The sequence below is a fragment of the Notamacropus eugenii genome, chromosome 2, assembly GCF_028372415.1.
Source record: "Notamacropus eugenii isolate mMacEug1 chromosome 2, mMacEug1.pri_v2, whole genome shotgun sequence".
Classification (NCBI taxonomy): domain Eukaryota; kingdom Metazoa; phylum Chordata; class Mammalia; order Diprotodontia; family Macropodidae; genus Notamacropus; species Notamacropus eugenii.
This window is the reverse complement of record NC_092873.1, coordinates 438455209-438473930: the sequence shown is the minus strand read 5'-3', so window position 1 is coordinate 438473930 and position 18722 is coordinate 438455209. Positions and strand designations below refer to the sequence as shown.

The 18722-nt window shown below is 41.7% G+C and overlaps 1 protein-coding gene across 1 annotated transcript in view; it reads right to left on the bottom strand.

Annotated features, from left to right (window-relative positions):
* Positions 1–17266, bottom strand: part of LMOD1 (leiomodin 1) — a 59591-nt gene extending 42325 nt beyond the window's left edge. The window contains exon 1 of the mRNA XM_072648212.1: positions 16750–17266. Coding sequence (XP_072504313.1) covers positions 16750–17010 — 261 coding nt within the window. The 5' untranslated portion in view covers positions 17011–17266. The remainder of the gene's footprint in view (positions 1–16749) is intronic.
* Between the last annotated feature and the right edge of the window lie 1456 nt (positions 17267–18722).

Below are 18722 nucleotides of genomic sequence, written 5' to 3'. Positions count from 1 at the left end.
CAGATGTCATAGTTTGTCATAGTTCCAGTGACTTGATCCTTTAAGAATGATTGCCTTGCTGTGTATCTCATTTCATCCTTGGTGACTGAGAACCCAGCTTGTGAACTCACCACCAGTGCTTTAGTTTCCAGTTTCCAGTTAGGTCTTTTTTTTTTTCTCCATTTGGATTTTCGTTTCACTTGTTTGGCTATAAGTCTTAGCTGGCTGACAGCATGCTGATGGTCTAATTAATCATCCTGTTTGGCTGACTCCTCCTTTCTGGGCTTACTCCTTGGCCACCTCTCTAGGGAAGGGCTCAAAGGTCAAGGGAAGGAGCCAATTCTCAGGCTCTGTTAAAGGCCCTGGACAGTATATTTATGAACAGCAGCTCCAAGGCCTAGGGGGACTCTCTCATCTATAGCCTTAGGTTTCATTCTGTACTCATTCGTAGTGTATAGATTCTGGAGCCTGAGAAATGATGCTGAAAGAATCCCCAAACGTAAGTCCTGAACTGATGTGGTGAGGACACTGACTGACTCTCCAGTGATTCAGTCCAGGGTGCGTTTCCTACAGAGGGAAATTAGGCATTTGCTGGTGATTCAAAGAGTCAGCTAAAGAAAGGGGGAAATTAGTGGCCAAGAGATCTCCTAAATGGCCAAAGTGAAATGGGATTATTTTCCACCGACTCTGTACATATCTTGCATGTTCTGGTTATTTATATGCTATCTCCTCCATTAGACTATGAATTCCTTTGGGTAAGGACTGCTTTTGCTTTTCTTTGTATCCTCAGTGCTTGACACAGTGACTGGCATACAGTAAGCACTTAATAAATGCTTGTTGACTGACAAGTGGATGGGGAATATCAAATTATAGGTCTAATGACCTCTCCCAGAATAGAGTGGCCCTAATAGTGTAGCCTGCTGCAGAAATTAGATGAACTAAATTGTTGCCAAGTCTCCCCCCTTTCCTTTGCCTTAGACAATCACCAAATTACATTTTACTTCCTACAAAGAGTGTGAGTAAATGCACAACTTCATGCAGATTTAGGCAAGGGCTAAGAGGTGGTGTTTGTAAATGGCAGGGCTATTCTAAGCCATTGTCTCTGGGACAAGATTGAGAGTTCCTGGGTGGCAGGGTCTCAGGAGAGAGACCTAGACCCTACATGAAATACAGTGGAACTCAGACTGCCAACAGGACATGTCAAAGGCACGGTTCCTGGGGTGACAGGTTGGTTATTTTCATAATAGCTAGCATTGATATTGTTGTGGTTTGTCCTTCATTCTTGAAGAGGACCATGACATCAGGGAGGTGATGACAGCCTTGCATTGAATTGGATTTGAGGAAGAGAGGGCTGTGCAGTTACCAGCCTCACTTTCTCCTCCAGAGCCATTTGGGTCCAGTAGCCAGGTATAGATCAGAGTGGCTGGAGATGGCTCAGCACCATTGATTGTACAGTGCTTTGAGGTCTGATAATCACTATATATGTATATGTATGTATGTATGTATATATGTCATCACATTTGCTCCTCACAATAGAACTATGAGGAAGATGAATTATTATCCCCATTTTTCAGATGAGAAAACTGAGGCTGAGAGAGGCTAAGAGTCTAGGAGAGGCTGAGAGTGACTTGCCCAGCATCACATAACTAGAGAGCATGTGAGGCAGAATTTGAACTCAAATCTTTCTGACTCCAAGACCAGTACTCTACACACTGTGTTAGCTAGCTGCCCTTTATTATGAAATGATAATGACAAGAGATCAAAACTGTTTCTATAATCATACTAAGATGTTATTTACCTATAAAATAAGATGCTCTATTTTATTTACCTACTAGATAACATTTTCAGTTATTTACCTTATAAGATATTCTTGCCTTTTCCACTTTCATATCTGGGTGACTCTGGATATTCCTCATATACTTAACCACAACAACATATCCTAAAAGATTGAATGGGGAAGCAGATGGGAGAATCCAGTTATCTTCTATTAAGCCAGACATTAAAGAGATTTGCAAAAGTATGTAAAATAATGCTACCATTTACTCATTTTTTTGTCTTGGAAAATATATTTATATTTTATTAAAATGTGTTACGTTAATATGTATTGGGATTATTATTTGTAAATGACTTAACACATATTTAAATTATCCATTTTAATTTCTAAATTAGGTAAATATTGATAGACATATCCCAAATAAGCATAAACTCTTTGGTGGGTTTTCAATAATTATTTAAGAGTATGCATAGGGGGTCCTCAGTCATTTTTAAAAGCATAAGGGATCTTAAGACTAAAAAGTATGAGAACTCCTGGTTATTCATGCAGCATTCAGCTGCCTCGCATCATATCCTCATTTCTCATTTCCTGTGCCAGTCCTTTCCTCCAGTTACACAGAGGCCCCCAAAGGGAAGAAGGAAGCATGTCATACATCTTTTAGAGAGGGAGGCAGCACAGGGGAGCGATATGATTGCCAGCCCTAGAGTCAGGAGACCTCATTCAAATTCTCCTAGTCAGATGACTCTGGGCAAGTCACTTTATTTATTCTGCCTTATTTCCCCATACCTTATTTTCTTCATTTGTCAAATAAGGATGATAATATTTGTACTGCCTGTCTCAGAAGGCTACTGGGAGGAAAATCCTTGGCAAACCTCAGAGATCTAGCTGAACACTAGCTCTTCACTGCAGCACCTAGTACAATCTCCTGCACACAGTAGGTCCTTAATAAGTGTTTTTGTTACTCAAGACAAGGCAGTTTGTACTTTTCAGAAGAGCAGGTGGGGAAAGAAGTGCTAGGATGGATTCTATCCCAGTCTTGATATCTAATCAGGACCCATTGTGGACAATACAGACCACTTGCATCTTGCATCCTGGGAGGGGGTAAAGAAAGTCTTGTCTTATAAGGGTCAAAAATTCTAGGTTCCTGCTTCAATGACTGCTGCTGCCAATGTCATTACCACAGTAACTGGAAGGGATGGCTGGACTGTAGATTTAGAACTAGAAAAATCTAGAAAACTTAGAACTAGAAAATCAGATCTCACCTAGTCTGCCCTCCTCACTTAACAAATGAGGAAGCTAAAGGCTAGGGAATTTAGGTAGTTAGATAGCACAATGGATGGTGTACTTGGCTTGGAGTCAGGAAAACCCAAGTGTCTGCCTTAGGCACTCAGAAGCTGTGTGACCCTGAGCAAGTAGTCATACCACTCAGCCTCAGTTTCCTCATCTGTAAAGTGGGGCTAATAGTAACACATATCACAGGGTTGTTGTGAGGACAAAATGAGATAATATATTTCAAGTGCTATATTAGTTCCACTATTATCGTTAAGTGATTTGTCCAAAGGGCAGCTAGATGGCACAGTAGAGCACTAACCCTGGAGTCAGGAGGACCTGAGTTCAAATCCAGCCTCAGACACTTCTAGCTATATAACCCTGGACAAGTCACTTAACCCTATTTGCTTCAGTTTCCCTATCTATAAAATGAGCTGGAGAAGGAAATGGCAAACCACTCCAGGATCTTCACCAAGATAACCCCAAATGGGGTCATGAAGAGTCAGACATGATAAAAGTGACCAAACAAAACAACCCACAATGATTTGTCCAAGGTACTAAGTAGCAGAGGTGGATCCAAGTACTTTCACTGCCAAGCCCATCCTCTTGTCACTGTGCCAGACTGCCTTCCTTCATGGGGAGAGGTGGGTATTGGTGCATGGATGCAAAGAAAACACTAGATCATGTTTATCTAATGCTTTCTCACACAGTGGTCTTGTGAGGAAGGAATTAATCAGCAAGTGTTTATTAAGCATCTGTTCTGTGGTGGGCACCATGCTAGGCACCAAGAATATTCTCATCCTCATTTTACAAATGAGGAAACTTGAGGCTCAGAGATCAAGTGACTCAATTCGGGGTCACCCAGCTGGTAAGTGGCAGAGCTGGACCTGAAAACCAGGCATTTGTTGTTGTTCCGTTGCTCTAGTCATGTCTGACTCTTCGTGACCCCATTTGGGATTTTCTCGGCAAAGATACTATAGTAATTTGCTATATCCTTTTCCAGCTCATTTGACAGCTGAGGAAACTGCCCAGAGTCATGCAGCTAGAAGTATCGGAGACCAGATCTGAACCCAGGAAGATGAGTCTTCCTGACTCCAGACCCAGCACTTCATTGACTGCACCACCTAACTGCCCCCAAATCAGCATTTATCAAGCACCTGCTGTGTGCATGAATATTGCTAGCTATATTCTCTAGCATTTCCTTGTGAGGTGGATGGAACAGAGTATTCTCCCCATCTGAGAAATTCACAGTCAGTCAGCTTGTAAAAGGTGGAGCTGGGTTTCAAATCTGGATCTCTGACTCTCAAGATTTGGTTCAGGAATGGGCAGTCCCAGGCACTAGGAGGTCTATGGACAATGGGAAACTCTGGGGATTCTGCACAAATCTCTGAGGAAGTATAAAGGTCCAGGAGCGGGGAGGGGCCTCAAAGGGTAGATGCCTACTGAGGAATCAGTTCCTGTCCTATTCCTACTTCTAATGGTATCCTGGTAAGTGTCACTAATTTCCAAATGCCTCATCCTTCAATGGCCTACCTTCCAGAAAGTTCAACACAGGGGTCTGGAATCCTAAGCATTTGCCCTGCTGCCTAAGAAGGGGTGCACTTAACTGTGGACTTGCATTGGGATGCAAAAGTGAATGATAATAAAATCTGAAGCAATCTATAGAGTATCTCTGTGAGGTAGGTGAAAAGGTCTTTCTATTCTGAGATGTTTGTAAACAGCTTTCCTAGTAACCCAGGCTGTCCTTTCTGCAACAGACCCTAGGGACATTTGAAGTTAAACTCCAAACCAGACCTTTCCTTCTACCAGATTATGCTGAGGAAGGAGAATATGTTAGATCTGAAACTTTGCCTCCTTGTGTTGTATAATATTAACCAACCGCACAAATCAGTCAACCCATATGTCTGGAACCTTAAAGAAATTAGGCAGAGACTAAAAGAAATCAGAGGCAGAACAATAAACAAATGTATTTCACCTCCTTCCTTAAATCATCTCCTTTAAGATCTTTCTTAGAAGCAGGAAAACAATAGGCATAATGTCATAGTCAACAAAAATAATGAATGAAGGGTAATTATAATGTACAAGAAGAGATGAGAAAATGTGTTCCCTACCAGCTCTCCTCCTTCTCCCATTGGTGAGTTCCTTTCAGGGCCTTCATTTTCTGCCTAGCTTTCATTCTTATCCCATTTCAGATCCTCAACTTCTGTCTCATCCTGGAACTCCTATCAGGTCTGGAGGTCCTGTCTCATCCTGAAGCTTCTAACCACCCATTTGACCTTCTTACCGTGGAATATCCTGGCTTTTTGGGATATGCAAATGAAGCTTGGTGCCAAAATAAAAGCTAGTGTATAGAAAAGAAGGTAATCCCTTCCACATTCAATGTCCATTCTCCTGGCCTTATTATTGCATGTTTGCCATTGGCTCCCCTAGTTTCCCAACACTAAGATTCACTTGGCATTGGAATAGAAATGTCTAAGTTAGAAAGATCTAGATAGATGCGTTAGATAGATACAATAAACCTCTTTCAAACCATGTTACAAGGATGACAAAGCCCTTCTCTCACAACAAACTAGAGAGGTAAACAGTACAAGTCTTATTATTTCCATTTCAAAGATGAAGAAACTGAAGGCCAAAGGAGGATGGATCTTAACCAATGCTGCACATGGCATATGGACTAGAATGCAGGTCTCCTGATACCTAATCAGTTCCGCATTCTTTCCACCACACAGTATCTAAGCCTCAGGACTTAGGTGTTCCAGTTTTAGACCCATTTTTGTCTTCTCTTTATCACTTAGACTTTAAGTACATGGAGGACAGCCAGAGAATGACCACAGCAACCTCCAGTGTCACATCTCCATTTGCCTTTCAGACATCTCAAACTGGATGTCCGACAGAGAACTCGTTATCTTTCCCCCAAATGGTCTTCTCCCTCCATCTTTGCTTCCCTAAAACTATAGAAAGTAGCACCATCCTGCCAGACCTTTAGGCTTACAACTTAGGAGTAGTTCTCAATCTCATGCCTGTATTAGTGTAATAACCTGCTGATGGGTTTGCCTGCTTCAAGCATCTTCCCCATTTCAGTTCATCTTGCATTCAGCCACCAAAGTCATTTGTGCAGGTCTGATCACATCACTCCCCTCTCCACTCAATAAACTCTAGTGGCTTCTTATTACCTTCAAGAGCAAATACAAAATGCGTTAGATGGCATTCAATGCTCTTCACAATCTAGTTCCCTTCTATCTTTCCAGTCTTCTTAGATCTCACTCCCTGATATGTACTCCTTGATCCAGCGACACTGGCCTCCTAGATGTTCTAATTAGCAAGATACTCCACCCCTTGGCTGGGGTCCTTACTCCAGGCTTGGCACTCTGCGCACTATAGCGCCACCTAGCTGCAGTTACACCTCAGAAATGATCAAATGCTACCAATCAGGGCTTGATTTATTAGCTTGTTGATTGTCTAGACTTAAAGTGGTTTTAAAAAATGGTAATGATTCAGATTAAATTTAAAAGTGTGCCAAACACCTTTTTTCCTTTTAGAGAGCCGATTGTTAAATTAGCACACCACCGATTAGGGTCACCCCGAGCTGCAAACTTTAGTTACATTGATACTAACCCTTTCAAGCTCATGAGATACCAGTTAAACAGACAACAAGCACCAATAAAATAGCTACTATGTGCCAGTCACTGAATATCAAATACAATAGCAAGAAAGGATCTGCCCCTCAAGAGTTTTCCATCTCCTTTTGTGGAGAAATAAAACATATGTAGATAAGAAAATAAAAGATAAAAAAAGTTAATAGGTGCACTAATAATTAAGGGAATCAGAAAAGGCCTCTAGAAGAAGGTATAAATTTAGGCTAAGTTCAAAGAGTTCTACTTGCTAAGAAGCTTATGTTGACATCCATGTCCTCTGATGCAGAGCTCCCACCTCTAAATATAAACCCCCAGGAGACTAAAGAGAGAAAGAAGGGCTCCATGTACACCTAAATATTCAGAGCAACACTTTCTTTTTAATAGCAAAGAACTGGAAACAAAGTAGAAGGCTGTTGATTCTAAATAGCTAAACCAACTGTGTTACATGAACACAAATGGAATGTTCCTTTACCACAAGAAATAATGAATCCAAAGAGTTCATAGAACTGATGCAAAGAGAAGCAAGCAGAACCAGGAAAACAATATTCACAAGGACTATAGAAATAAAAGTAGAAAAAACAACAATAATCACAAAGTCCCAAGCCCTCTGTAATTCTAATCGCCAAGCTTGACCTCAAAGCTTGGCGCCTCTCCTTTTGCTGAAGAGGTGGAATACTGAATATACTGCCAGTGTTTTTCTCTCTTGTTTACATTTTCTTATAAGAGATTGCTCTCTGGGGAGGGGAGAAGGGGGAGATATATTTAGAAATGAAGGTGATGTAAAAACAAATGACTTCAGTAACAGTTTTTAAAAAGAAACTTATTTTGAGCCAAAATCCTCTCAGGAAGAAGAATGATGAGAATGACCAGGACAAAAAAGGAGGGAAGATGTTGAGCCAGAACACTATTTTGTGCTCCATCCATGAGACAAACAAAGGGCCTGCTCTGGATGGGCTGGGCCACCCTGACTCATTGACTCTGGCCGCCACACTGACTCTGCCCTCTGCCTCCTGAAGAATTGCCATGCTGCTCCATAACCATTATTCTTAAGGTGTTAACAAGCAGGTATGTATGTGTTTTTCCCTCCCCTAAGGTGCCTGCCTCTCTGATGGCTCATGGTAGCATGGAGAAGACTCTGAGTACTTGAAGGTTATGCCTCACAAACATAAGAACAAATTCTAAGGATTCAATTCAATAGACATTTATTTGTTGCTCAGTCATGTTTGCCTCTGTGATCCCAGTTGGGGTTTTCTTGACAAAGATACTGGAGTGGTTTGCCATTTCTTCCTCCAGCTCATTTTACAGAAGAGGATACTGAGGCAAGCAGGGTTAAATGACTTGTCCAGGGTCACAACCAACCAGTGTCTGAGGCTGGATTTGAACTCATCAAGATGAGGCCTCTTGACTCCAAGTCTGGCATTCTATCTACTGTACCAACATAATTTCTCTGCAAAACTGGAAAAGCTTTGGACCAGTGACAGACTGGATGTTTGTCTTCCAAAGACCAGCCTAGTTAGCTCGTTCAGAGAGGTGCGATCAGTAAAACATTTTGGAGATCAATGAAGGAAATATTTTCCAGCAGGTATTCACAAATATCCTCTGCTTGGGTATGGAGGTGCTGTGATGTAGAAATCCACATGGACAAAATCACCGATCTTGTGAATTGTTCCAGAAATAAGTTTTATCTCACTGGTTAGTTAGCAAGCTCTCAAGGGCATGAACCAAATGGCTATCATTTAGTTTGTATTTCTCCCAATATAGAATGGGACTCTGCACATACTGAGCATAAACATTGGATATTTGGTTAGGAGAAAAAAGTTAAGAGACTGAGGGGCAGAGGAAAAGGCAAGAAATGGGAAGAAGTTCATATCCACTCAAATCAACAAATATTTATTAAGTATGGCATTTTGCTATGGAGCAAAGACAAAAAGAAAAAGTCTCAGTCTTTAAGTAGTGTACACTCTGTTGGAGGGATTCAACACATGGACTGATAAGTTAATACATCACAAAATACTTTGAGGAGGGAAGACCCACTAACAACTGGGGGAATCCAGAGACATTTCCATTGGAGGGGCAACCTATGCTGAGCTTTCAAGGGAGCACAGAAGCTCAGAATTTCAAACTTGAAAGAGACCTGGGTGGCCTTCAAGTCTAACCAACATATGAAAAGGAATCCTCACTATAATAGGTGGACATCAGCCTCTACCTGAAGATCTTCAATGAGGAGGAAGGAATTCCAAGAGACAGAAACAAGAGAAGAGTATCTTCCAGGCATGGAAGATCACTTGTACAAAGAGAAGGGAGATGGAATGTGAATTCTAGGAAACAGTGAAAAGGCTGGTTTGTCTGGCACATGGAGTGCATAAAGAAGGGGTAACATGAAGTGAGGAGTTTATATTTTATTCTGAAGGGAATAGGCAATAGGGGACTGTTGGGGTAGCTAGGTAGCATAATGGATAAAGAGCTGGGACTAGAGTCAGGAAGACTCATCTTTCTAAGTTCAAATCTGACCTCAGATAGTTGCTAGTTGTGGTCCCTGGGCAAATCACTTAACCCCGTTTGCCTCAGTTTCCTCATCTGTAAGATGAGTTGCAGAAGCCCATGAACTCACTGGGGATGGTAGCAGCTGGAAATTGGTTCTATCTCAGGAGAGAACCTAAAAGAGGCTCCCCAGCTGCCTCTGCCCTCCATCCAGCTTTGCTGTCCTTGCTCCCGGCCAAAGGCAGGTGCTAATCCCCATCCCTTAGTAACGCCAAAGCAGGGGAAAGGAGTGGCAGGATTTTCTCCACTGCCTAGGGAAGGAAAGAGAAGGCACAAATCAGTTAGGTGGGATCTGGTTCCTGCAATCTGACCCAAGGACACTGGAGCCATCTTTCAAAAGGCCAAGCGACTTGATCTGGGATCAAAAGAGAGGAACTGAAAAATCTATACTAGGTCCAGGGTCAGGCCACCAGGATAGACATTTCCCTGATGGTCTGTAGTGTGGTCCATTGTTTTTTGAAGGTAGAGATAAAAAGGAGGTTGCCTGGTTTCACCTTCACCCTTCCACCTCCATGATCTCTGCCAACATCATGCAAAGAGTAATCAATCCCAGATGACTCTTTGAAAAGGCTCCATCCATACAGATAATAATTTAATAAACTCGATTCAATGGAGATAGAATAGAAGGCAGGTAGGTGGGATAGTGAATAGAGCCCTGACTTGGAACCAAGAAGAACTGAGTTCAAATCCTGTCTCAGTCACTTCCTGGCTATGTGACCTGGGGCAAGTAATTTTTTTAAATCTCTCTGTACCTCAGTTTCCTCATGTGCAAAATGAGGAAACTGGACTCAATGGTTTCCAAGGACCCTTCCAGCTCTAAATCTATTATAATAACAAGGACCTACTATATGCATAGTACTGTGCTAGATGTGGAGATAAAAAAATAGATATGATCTAAGTCCTGCCTTCAAGGAATTTATAATCTAATAGGAGGAAATAAGGTAGACCCATGCATCTCAGAAAGTCTCTCATTCAGCTGAGAAAAGATAATCCAATCCCAGATATAATAGTAATTTCTAGCTATTGTAGTAGCAGAGGCAGCATGGTAGAATGATTAGAGTCCTGAACTTGGAATCAAAAAGATCTGGGTTCAAATCCTCCATCTAACTCTTACTTGCTGCCTTGCCTGTTGACAAATCACTTGTTATCTCTGAAGCAAAATCTTATCATTTGTAAAATGGGAATAACAATATCTGTAGTACCCTTATCTGAAAAGAAATGCCCACCATAATGTTCACGAGGTGGTTGCAAGACTAAAATGAGCTGATACATACAATTTTGTTGTTCAGTTATGTCTGATGCTTTGAGACTCCATTTGGGGTTTTCTTGGCCAAGATACTGGAGTGGTTTGCCATTTCCTTTGCCAGTTTACTTTACAGATGAGAAAACTGAGTCAAACAGGGTTAAGTGACTCAACCCAGGGTGACACAGCTAGTAAAAGTGTCTGAGGCCAGATCTGAACTGAGTCTTTCTGACTCCAGATCTGGGTATTCTATCCACTGTACCTCGTAGCTGTCCCAACATATACAAAGTGCTGCATAAATGTCAGATATGTTAAGGAAACCAAATCCCAGGACTCCTTCCTGTCAGTATCCCAAGATTCATTTTGCTTCACATTTGGTTCCTAACAAAACATACTCCTTCCCCTCAAGGATGTGCTGGGATCTCCTTTCATGGTGATCATTTGGACTGGACTGGGTTAGATCCTTCTAGACTAGGAATTCTTTGCTTTCTTTTGTGTCATGGATCCCTTGGGCAGTCCGGTGAAGCCAAGGACTCCTCAGAATAAAGTTTTCAAATACATAAAATAAAATAAATAAAACTACAAAGGAAATCAGTTATATTGACAATGAAAAGTTATCAAAATACTTTTTAAAAAATTGTATGGCCCCCAGCCCTTGGCACATGACTTGATACGTAGCAAATGCTAAATAAAAACTAGTTGACTTACCCAGGTAAACAATACGAGTCTAAAGTCTTACTAGGATGGGGGACAAAAACATGTGTCATCTGGGGTCCTTTAGTGGTATAGAAATACCTAGTTACCAACCAAGAGCTTAGCATCTACTTAGCAAGAACAGTTCATTCAATAGAAACTGAACTTCTGTGTTATTCTGCTGACCCAGACAAGAGATAAGAAAATGTACTTCTCTGCTTTGCCTCTAAGAGGTGAGTGACTATACTATCAAATACAATAAATGAATGAGTTGGTTTTGCTAAAAAAATTCTTTTTCTTAAAGTTTTTTAAGGTTTGCTGAGTTGGAAGGGAGAAGGGAGAGATGAATAGGGTAAAAGCAAAGGACATTCATGTAACTTTTTTTAAAAAGATAAACGAATTAAAGTAGGAGACTGACAGATTCTCTACATTGTTAATTATGCCTATCTTCAAATCACTGTCTTCTCCTCTAAGGAATTTATCTTGGTTACTTATCAATCAATCAATCAATTGACAGTTTTGAATACCTATGTACTAGATAACTTCTTACTTTATGTTCACATCATGAATTACAAACCTGATTTGTGGGAATTTTTTTTAATCTCTATTTTGTTATCTATTTATTTTTCACATTCATTTAAAAATTATTTGAGGTCCAAATTCTCTCTGTTGGCATATTGTTTGCTGCTTACTTTGATGTCCAAATTGCTAGTTACTGCTCTGGATCCTTTTCCCCATTAACCAAAGTTCACGCTCAGAGTTAGGAGGATGGATGAAACAAACACTAGAAGATTCTTTTATTTCTCGCCTCTATAGCCTTCTCTGCCTATGTCAACCAGAAATCAATCAATCAATCAGTCAACAAGCATTTGTTGTGTGTCTTCTATGGGTATCAAGGGGAAGAAGAAAACCCCTTCCTTTCCTATTCTCTGCATCTCTGCTACCCTGATGCTATCATGAACATCATTTTTTCTCCCATGTAAACATACTTCCTTGTAACTGTTCTGAAGAGTATGTCTCAAGGGTATTATCTCACCCTTTAGATTATAAACTTCTAAAGGGAAGTAGCTTCATCTTCAGAGCTCCCAAGTATGTTTACTTTAGCCCTCTGTATGAAAGAGATGAACAATAATGATTTGTTGAATAAGGGGCAGTCACTCACACATAGTGGAGTACTCTTGAGGCTAGGCATGGTGTGTGGAAGGGGGGTGGTGAGGAGGAGACAGATTGTCACTAACCTAGACTCAAAGAGGACATAGGTTACCACCAACCTAGACTATTTAAGCAAGATGGTAGGGAACACCTACCCAGCAAAACTGAGTATTATACTCCAGAGGAAAAATGGAATTTTAATGAAATAGAGAACTTTCAAGCATTCTTGATGGAAAGACCAGAGCTGAATAGAAAATTTGACTTTCAGATACAAGAATCAAGAGAAGCATGGAAAGGTAAACAGGAAAGAGAAATCATAAGAGACTTACTAAAGTTGAACTATTTACATCCCTATGTGGAAAGATGATATTTGTAACTCATGAGACCTTGCTTAATATTAGGGTAGTTGGAGGAAATATAGATAGATAGATAGATAGATAGATAGATAGATAGATAGATAGATAGATAGATAGATAGATGATAGAGGTCACAGGGTGAGTTGAATATGAAGGAATGATATCTAAAAAATAAAATTAAGGGGTAAGAGAGGAATATATTGGGAGGAGAAAGGGAGAGATAGAATGGGGTAAATTATCTCATATAAAAGAGGCAAGAAAAAGGTTTCACGATGGAGGGGAAAAGGGGGGAGGTGAGAGGGAATGAGTGAATCTTACTTTCATTGGATTTGGCTTAGGGAAGGAATAACATACACACTCAATTGGGTATCCTACCCTACAGGAAAGTAAGGGGGATGGGGATAAGGATAAAGGAGTGATAGAAAGGAGGGAGATTGGGAAAGGGTGTAGTCAGAAGCAAACACTTTTGAAAAGGTTCAGGATAAAAGTTGAAAATAGAATTAGTGGTGAGTGGGATAGGATGGAAGGGGATATAGTTAATCTTTTGCAACATGACTATTATGGGAATGTTTTGCATAACTACACATGTATAACCTATATTGAATTGCCTGCCTTTTCAATCAGGATGGGTGGGGAGGGGAAAAGGAAGAGAATTTGGAACTCAAAGTTTTAAAAACAAATGTTAAAAGTTGTTTTTACATGCAACTGAGAAATAAGATATATAGGCAATGGGATATAGAAATCTATCTTGCCCTACAAGAAAGTAAGGGGAAGGGGATAAGGGGGAAAGATAAAAGGGAGGGAAGACCGGGGGAAGGAGTAATCAGAATGCATGCCATATTGGGGTGGGGGAAGGGGAGAGATGGGGAGCAAATTTGGAACTCAAAATCTTGTGTAAATGAATGTTTAAAACTAAAAACAAATAATTTTTTTTAAAAGAACAGCAAAAGAATTGTTAAAAAATAAAATTAGAAGGGACCTTAAAGGAAAAAAATAATGGTAGGAAGGACACTGGCCACCAGTCTCTTCTGTGGTTAGCCACATTTGCCTAGTGGTGAATATGGCTGCTGGCTTCATTGGAGAAGCGAGGCATGCATAGCCTCCAAGAAAGTGACATGGAGGGAACAGGGCTAGGTGGCAAGGTAAAGCTATATAATCCCTCCCATTCTTATTCTATAAACATCTTCACTGTTGAATTCAATTGACTGGATTCCAGCATGGTGTCAATGAGGCAAATATTAGAAATATCAGTCTCCATACAGTCAGACTTGCCCAAGGCAGGGTTCTGTCCCCTGGCCACAGAACACACTACCAGCCTCAAACAAAGTTATGTCCTTGGTTGAAACATGGATATCTCAACTCGAGCCCTCTCTAGCAAAACAATTCAGAACGTGTCTTCTTATATAGAGGGCATATACCATGAATATGTCTCCCAGCATGCTGTAGATGGTTGGTGGGGCTAGAAAATAGAAGAATGAAAGAGAAGAAAAGGCTTATCCAGTGGACAAAATTTCCAAAAGGAGAGAAAGTCATGAAGGGAACTCTAAGGAGGCCTGGAGTCCTGCATTTTATCTACATGATTGCCATCAAAGCCAAAATCTTTTCTCTAAAACTTCAGTAGCATCTGTGGAACCCTTTCTTTATGAGCATCAGATGACAGACATAAATGGAGGGATGCAGACATGTTGAGTAAAAAATGAGCAGGGCCAGTCTCCAAAGTGCAGGGAGTTTGAAGTCAAGACGGAGAATGGGGGATGGGACATAGAAAAGCGTCAATATCTTCAGGTCTGTTTCATTTCATTCTTCATGTTTCCTGACAACTGCCTTTGAGTTATCAGGCCCCAGAAATTCTCTGTTTAGCAAAGTTGGGATAAGACAAGATAGATGCTCACAGAATCAGCCATACTTTACTGTCTTAGAGCCTAAGACCTCTCTGAGCACTTTAGGCTCCCCAAAGTCTTGGAACTTCCTGACATAGTCACAAATGTGGAGATTAGGGAAGCCAGGACAGAGGCACCCTGATCCCACTCCCATACTCCCTCTTTGCTACTGTTCTCCTCTCCTGGTTGACAATCACCAGTCTATTCTGTCAGACACATTTGGGCTATTGCTATGTTTTTCTTCTGTGTCACTAGACTCAAGACAACTGGATTCTCAGACTATCAACTTCTAAAGGATTGGAGTTGTCTCCATGTAAATGGATACAATAATGTGTACAAGATTCAGTAGATTGCAAATAGATGCAATTTCTTCCACATCAAGACTTTCCCCATCCTGGTTTCAACATACCGTGGGCATAAGAAGTTAAATGGGAAGTTTTGGGGGAGTTCTGTGGAAGCCGCAGACAACACAGAAAAAGTTTAGAAACTCAGAAATACATAAAATATATGTGTAGTATTGTACAATATCAACCCAAATTTTACAATAAAGTATTGTAAACATCCCATTAACAAAATAAAGAAAAATTCAGACTTCTTCTCTGGTATGAAGGGAGGGCCAAAAAAATTCACATGGATTTTTCAGATCAAGGGAGTTTCTGTACCCCTAACCCCACTCCCATGTGGAAAAGATAACAGTATATCTATGTGTATCTTGTATCTCCCCAGCAAATATAAGCTCCTTGAGGGCAGTTACTGGCTTTGGTTTGGTCTTTCTATCTATAGCACCTAGCACAATTTATTAAGCACACAATAGGTGCTTAATAAATGCTTACCAGATTGTACTGAATTAGAATGTTTAACAGAGATGTTTAACATCTCTTTAATGTTTAACAGTTTAACAGAAATGTTGGATAACATTTTGACAGTTTCATCTCCCATTTTCTCTGCTAGCATAAACAAGCGCATTTCAAGTTCTTCCCCAGTCTCCCTGGTTGGAACAGTCTAGAACTCTTGCAGAAAGCTGTAACTAACGAATAATCACCTTGATCAATTAAGAGTTGGGTACCTGCTGGATAATGGAAAGAACTAATATAACCAGGGAGGACAATTTTCCCACCTAAAAACATCTGCTCGTGCTGTTTGGTACAGACAGAGAGGATCAACAAGTCACATTCTCTTAGAAGATATAATGTGCCATAAACCAGTGGTAATTTTCTGGGGCACCCATATGTGTATTATAATATACAGAAATCTCATTTACTAGGGCTCTAGAAACAATGCAGATTCATGTGCTCACAGCCAGAACAGAGTATAGATCCTGTATAAGCAAAGCCCAGATGTTGGCAAATGTTTTGGAGATAATGTTCTTCCTGTCTCCCTTTCTCCAACACATACTACATAAGGCAAAGTAGTGCTGGAAAAGAGTGCCACCTAGAAGCCTGGGGGTCACATTTGGTAATCAAAAGGAGTGGAAGTTTGGGTGGAGCCACAGAAAGAGAAGGGATGTTCCCCAAGAGCTCCTCTGTCTAGAGAAGGAGCTAGAGAGACATCCTCCCAAGAGAGTGAATTTGAAGCCAACCAAGTTTAAGGTTAAAACCCACTGGGTCCTCTACCAGCCCCACCTTCTTCCATTGCTTTTGGTATCTATGCCTGCCTAATGTACCTGGTATGATTTGAGCACCAGGTTAACCAAACCCCTAGTGTTTGAGAAATGAGATCACACATGCATGTCTACTTGCAAGCTTTAGTTGGGGGTGGCAAGAAGATGCCATCACCATTCCCTGTTTTCTTATCTCTACGCTTAACAGGATGGGGGAAAAGTATGACAAAGCAGGTGTTTGGGAGAGCAAGGTGGAGTCAAGTTAAAAACTGCCACTGTGTCCATCCAGCCATCATATGCTCCAGATATACTTTCAGTGTGGGAAAGAATTTGTGGGAAGAATGAAGGCACTCCCAAGATACAGCAAAAGCTTGGGAATTTGGGTAAGAGTATTTGGTCAAGAATTTGGTTAAGAATAAGGTTAAGAGGCTCACAAGGACGAGCTAGTTCAGTAGCTACTCTAAGGTTATAAAATCCTTTGCTAACTTTCCTTTTCAGTGACCTTGATTCCTTCAGGAGGAAATTCACCAGCTCTGTTCCCAAGCCCCTTTAGCGTTGTTAGAATAAGTGACTAGTTCCCAAAGCACTTTCACCCTACGCCCCTGCTCCCACGGTGCTTTCACTTACATCCATTGACATCTCCCTCTGGATAAGTTTCTTGGTCTCCTTCTCACAAAAATTGAGCATGGCTTCACGGTTGTACAAGCCCGTGGACTGCTTGTCAGTCTGGTTTCTCTGCCGGAGCCCCACAGGAATACTCCCGTCTGGATCCACCACATCCAACTCCTTCTCTAGCTCCTCCATCTCCTCCGGAGAGAGCGTAGACAGCAAGCTGTCAATATCAGGATCTTCGCTCACCTGCCTCCGGTACTTGGCTACTTTGGACATCTTGAAGGGATGGAGCTTAGCTCAAAGCGACGTGTGCGTGTGTGTGAAGCGGTGTGGGGGTTCCTGGACTTCTGAGTGAGCAGGTGGAGGGGCTCAGTGTGGAAGTTTGGATGAGGGAGAATGGGCTTGGAAGCAGATCCTCTGACTGAATGAGCGTGTGGCTACTTTCCTCTCCCTTGATGCAGGTGCTGAAGTGTTAAATCGAAGCAGCCTCCCTTCTGTCCCGGGGGATAATAGTTATAAAGAGAAGACCCCACTGGTTTCACAGTTGACCAATAAGAGCCAAAAGCTTCAGAGCCCTCATCCGAGGAGCCAATCATCGGAGACCATAGGCGGGTCTGCCTCCCTGTCAGAGCTGTTTGAAACTTGAGGACATTCCAGGGAATCTTGGAGCCGCTGCATGACCAAATTTAGTACGGAGCGTTTAGCCTTTTAAAGAAGAGGGGGGCTGCGCAATGAGAAAAGATACAAAAATGCACCAGCTGGCAGCACTCGGAGAAGGGGCAAAAGGAGGCAGAGGCGAGCGTACAGGGCCGCCACGCAGCCAGGGGCGTCCAGAGCCGACTCCCTTCCCCATCACTAGACGCTAGTGTCATCCCGGGGCAGAGTTCGCTCCATTGACTCCTTTCTACTCTATTTGGGCATGGGCTGGGTGATCCCACAATGTTTACAGCCAGACAAAGATGGGAGTGGGGATATAGCACGTTTGCTTTCTTTCCCTAAAGTGTCACCATTTCCTAACCTAAGGGAACCCTGGCTCCCTCCAGGATTCTGGGACACCTAGTCCTCGATCCAAAGAACCATTTGTCTGCAGCAAGCCCCTCTGGGTTCTTGCAGTGTTTGGGGGTGGGGGTGGGGATGGGGGTTGTGTGAGGCATCCAGTAAAAGTCTGAAAGGCTGGCAGTAAATGGTATGAGGCACGCAGGCCTGAGTGCATAACAAAACTCACAACACCATTCTGTTTTCATCTACATCCTTTTTCCTGGATGCAAAGTCTTCCAGACAGCTTTTCCTTGGAAGCATGAAGAAGTAAGAGACTGCAAAGGACATGATCTCTGATACACCCCAAGGGAACCTTGATGCTTCTTCAGGGAAATGCAATTCTGAGCTGTTAGAAGATACCATATTGCCCCAGGGTTGGTATGTTCCATAGAACTGCTGCTCATCAATCATACTGCCCTAGGCCAGTCACAGAGACATACAATCTCCCATCTCCCTTCTCAGACTCCCTTCTCAAAGCCCGGGTGTCACTCATCAAGAGAAACTTCAATTTTTTTCCTGGCCTCTTTCCTTCTTAAGCCAGAGGGAGACTGTCACACTTCTGCAGCCTTTGCCAAGTTCACAGAGGGATCAGGACTAAAAATTGACCCTGGGATTTAAAAGACAGTCTCATTTTTAGGGCATCAGAGTGTCAGTCAGTTTACATGCATTTATTATACACTTACAATGTACCAAGCATTGTGGATATAAAGAAAAGCAAAAAACAGATCCTTTCCTCAAGGAGCTTTGAAAATGGGAGAGAAAACATGTAAATAACTATGTACCTACAAGATATACAAAGAATAGATACAGGGTAATCTGAAAGGGGAAGGCACTAGCAGCTGGAGGAACCTGGAAAGGCCTTCTCCAGAAGATGGGATTTAAGCTAAGTCTTGAAGGAAGCCAGAGAAACTAAAAGGCAGAGTTGAAAGGGGAAAATATTCTAAGCTTGA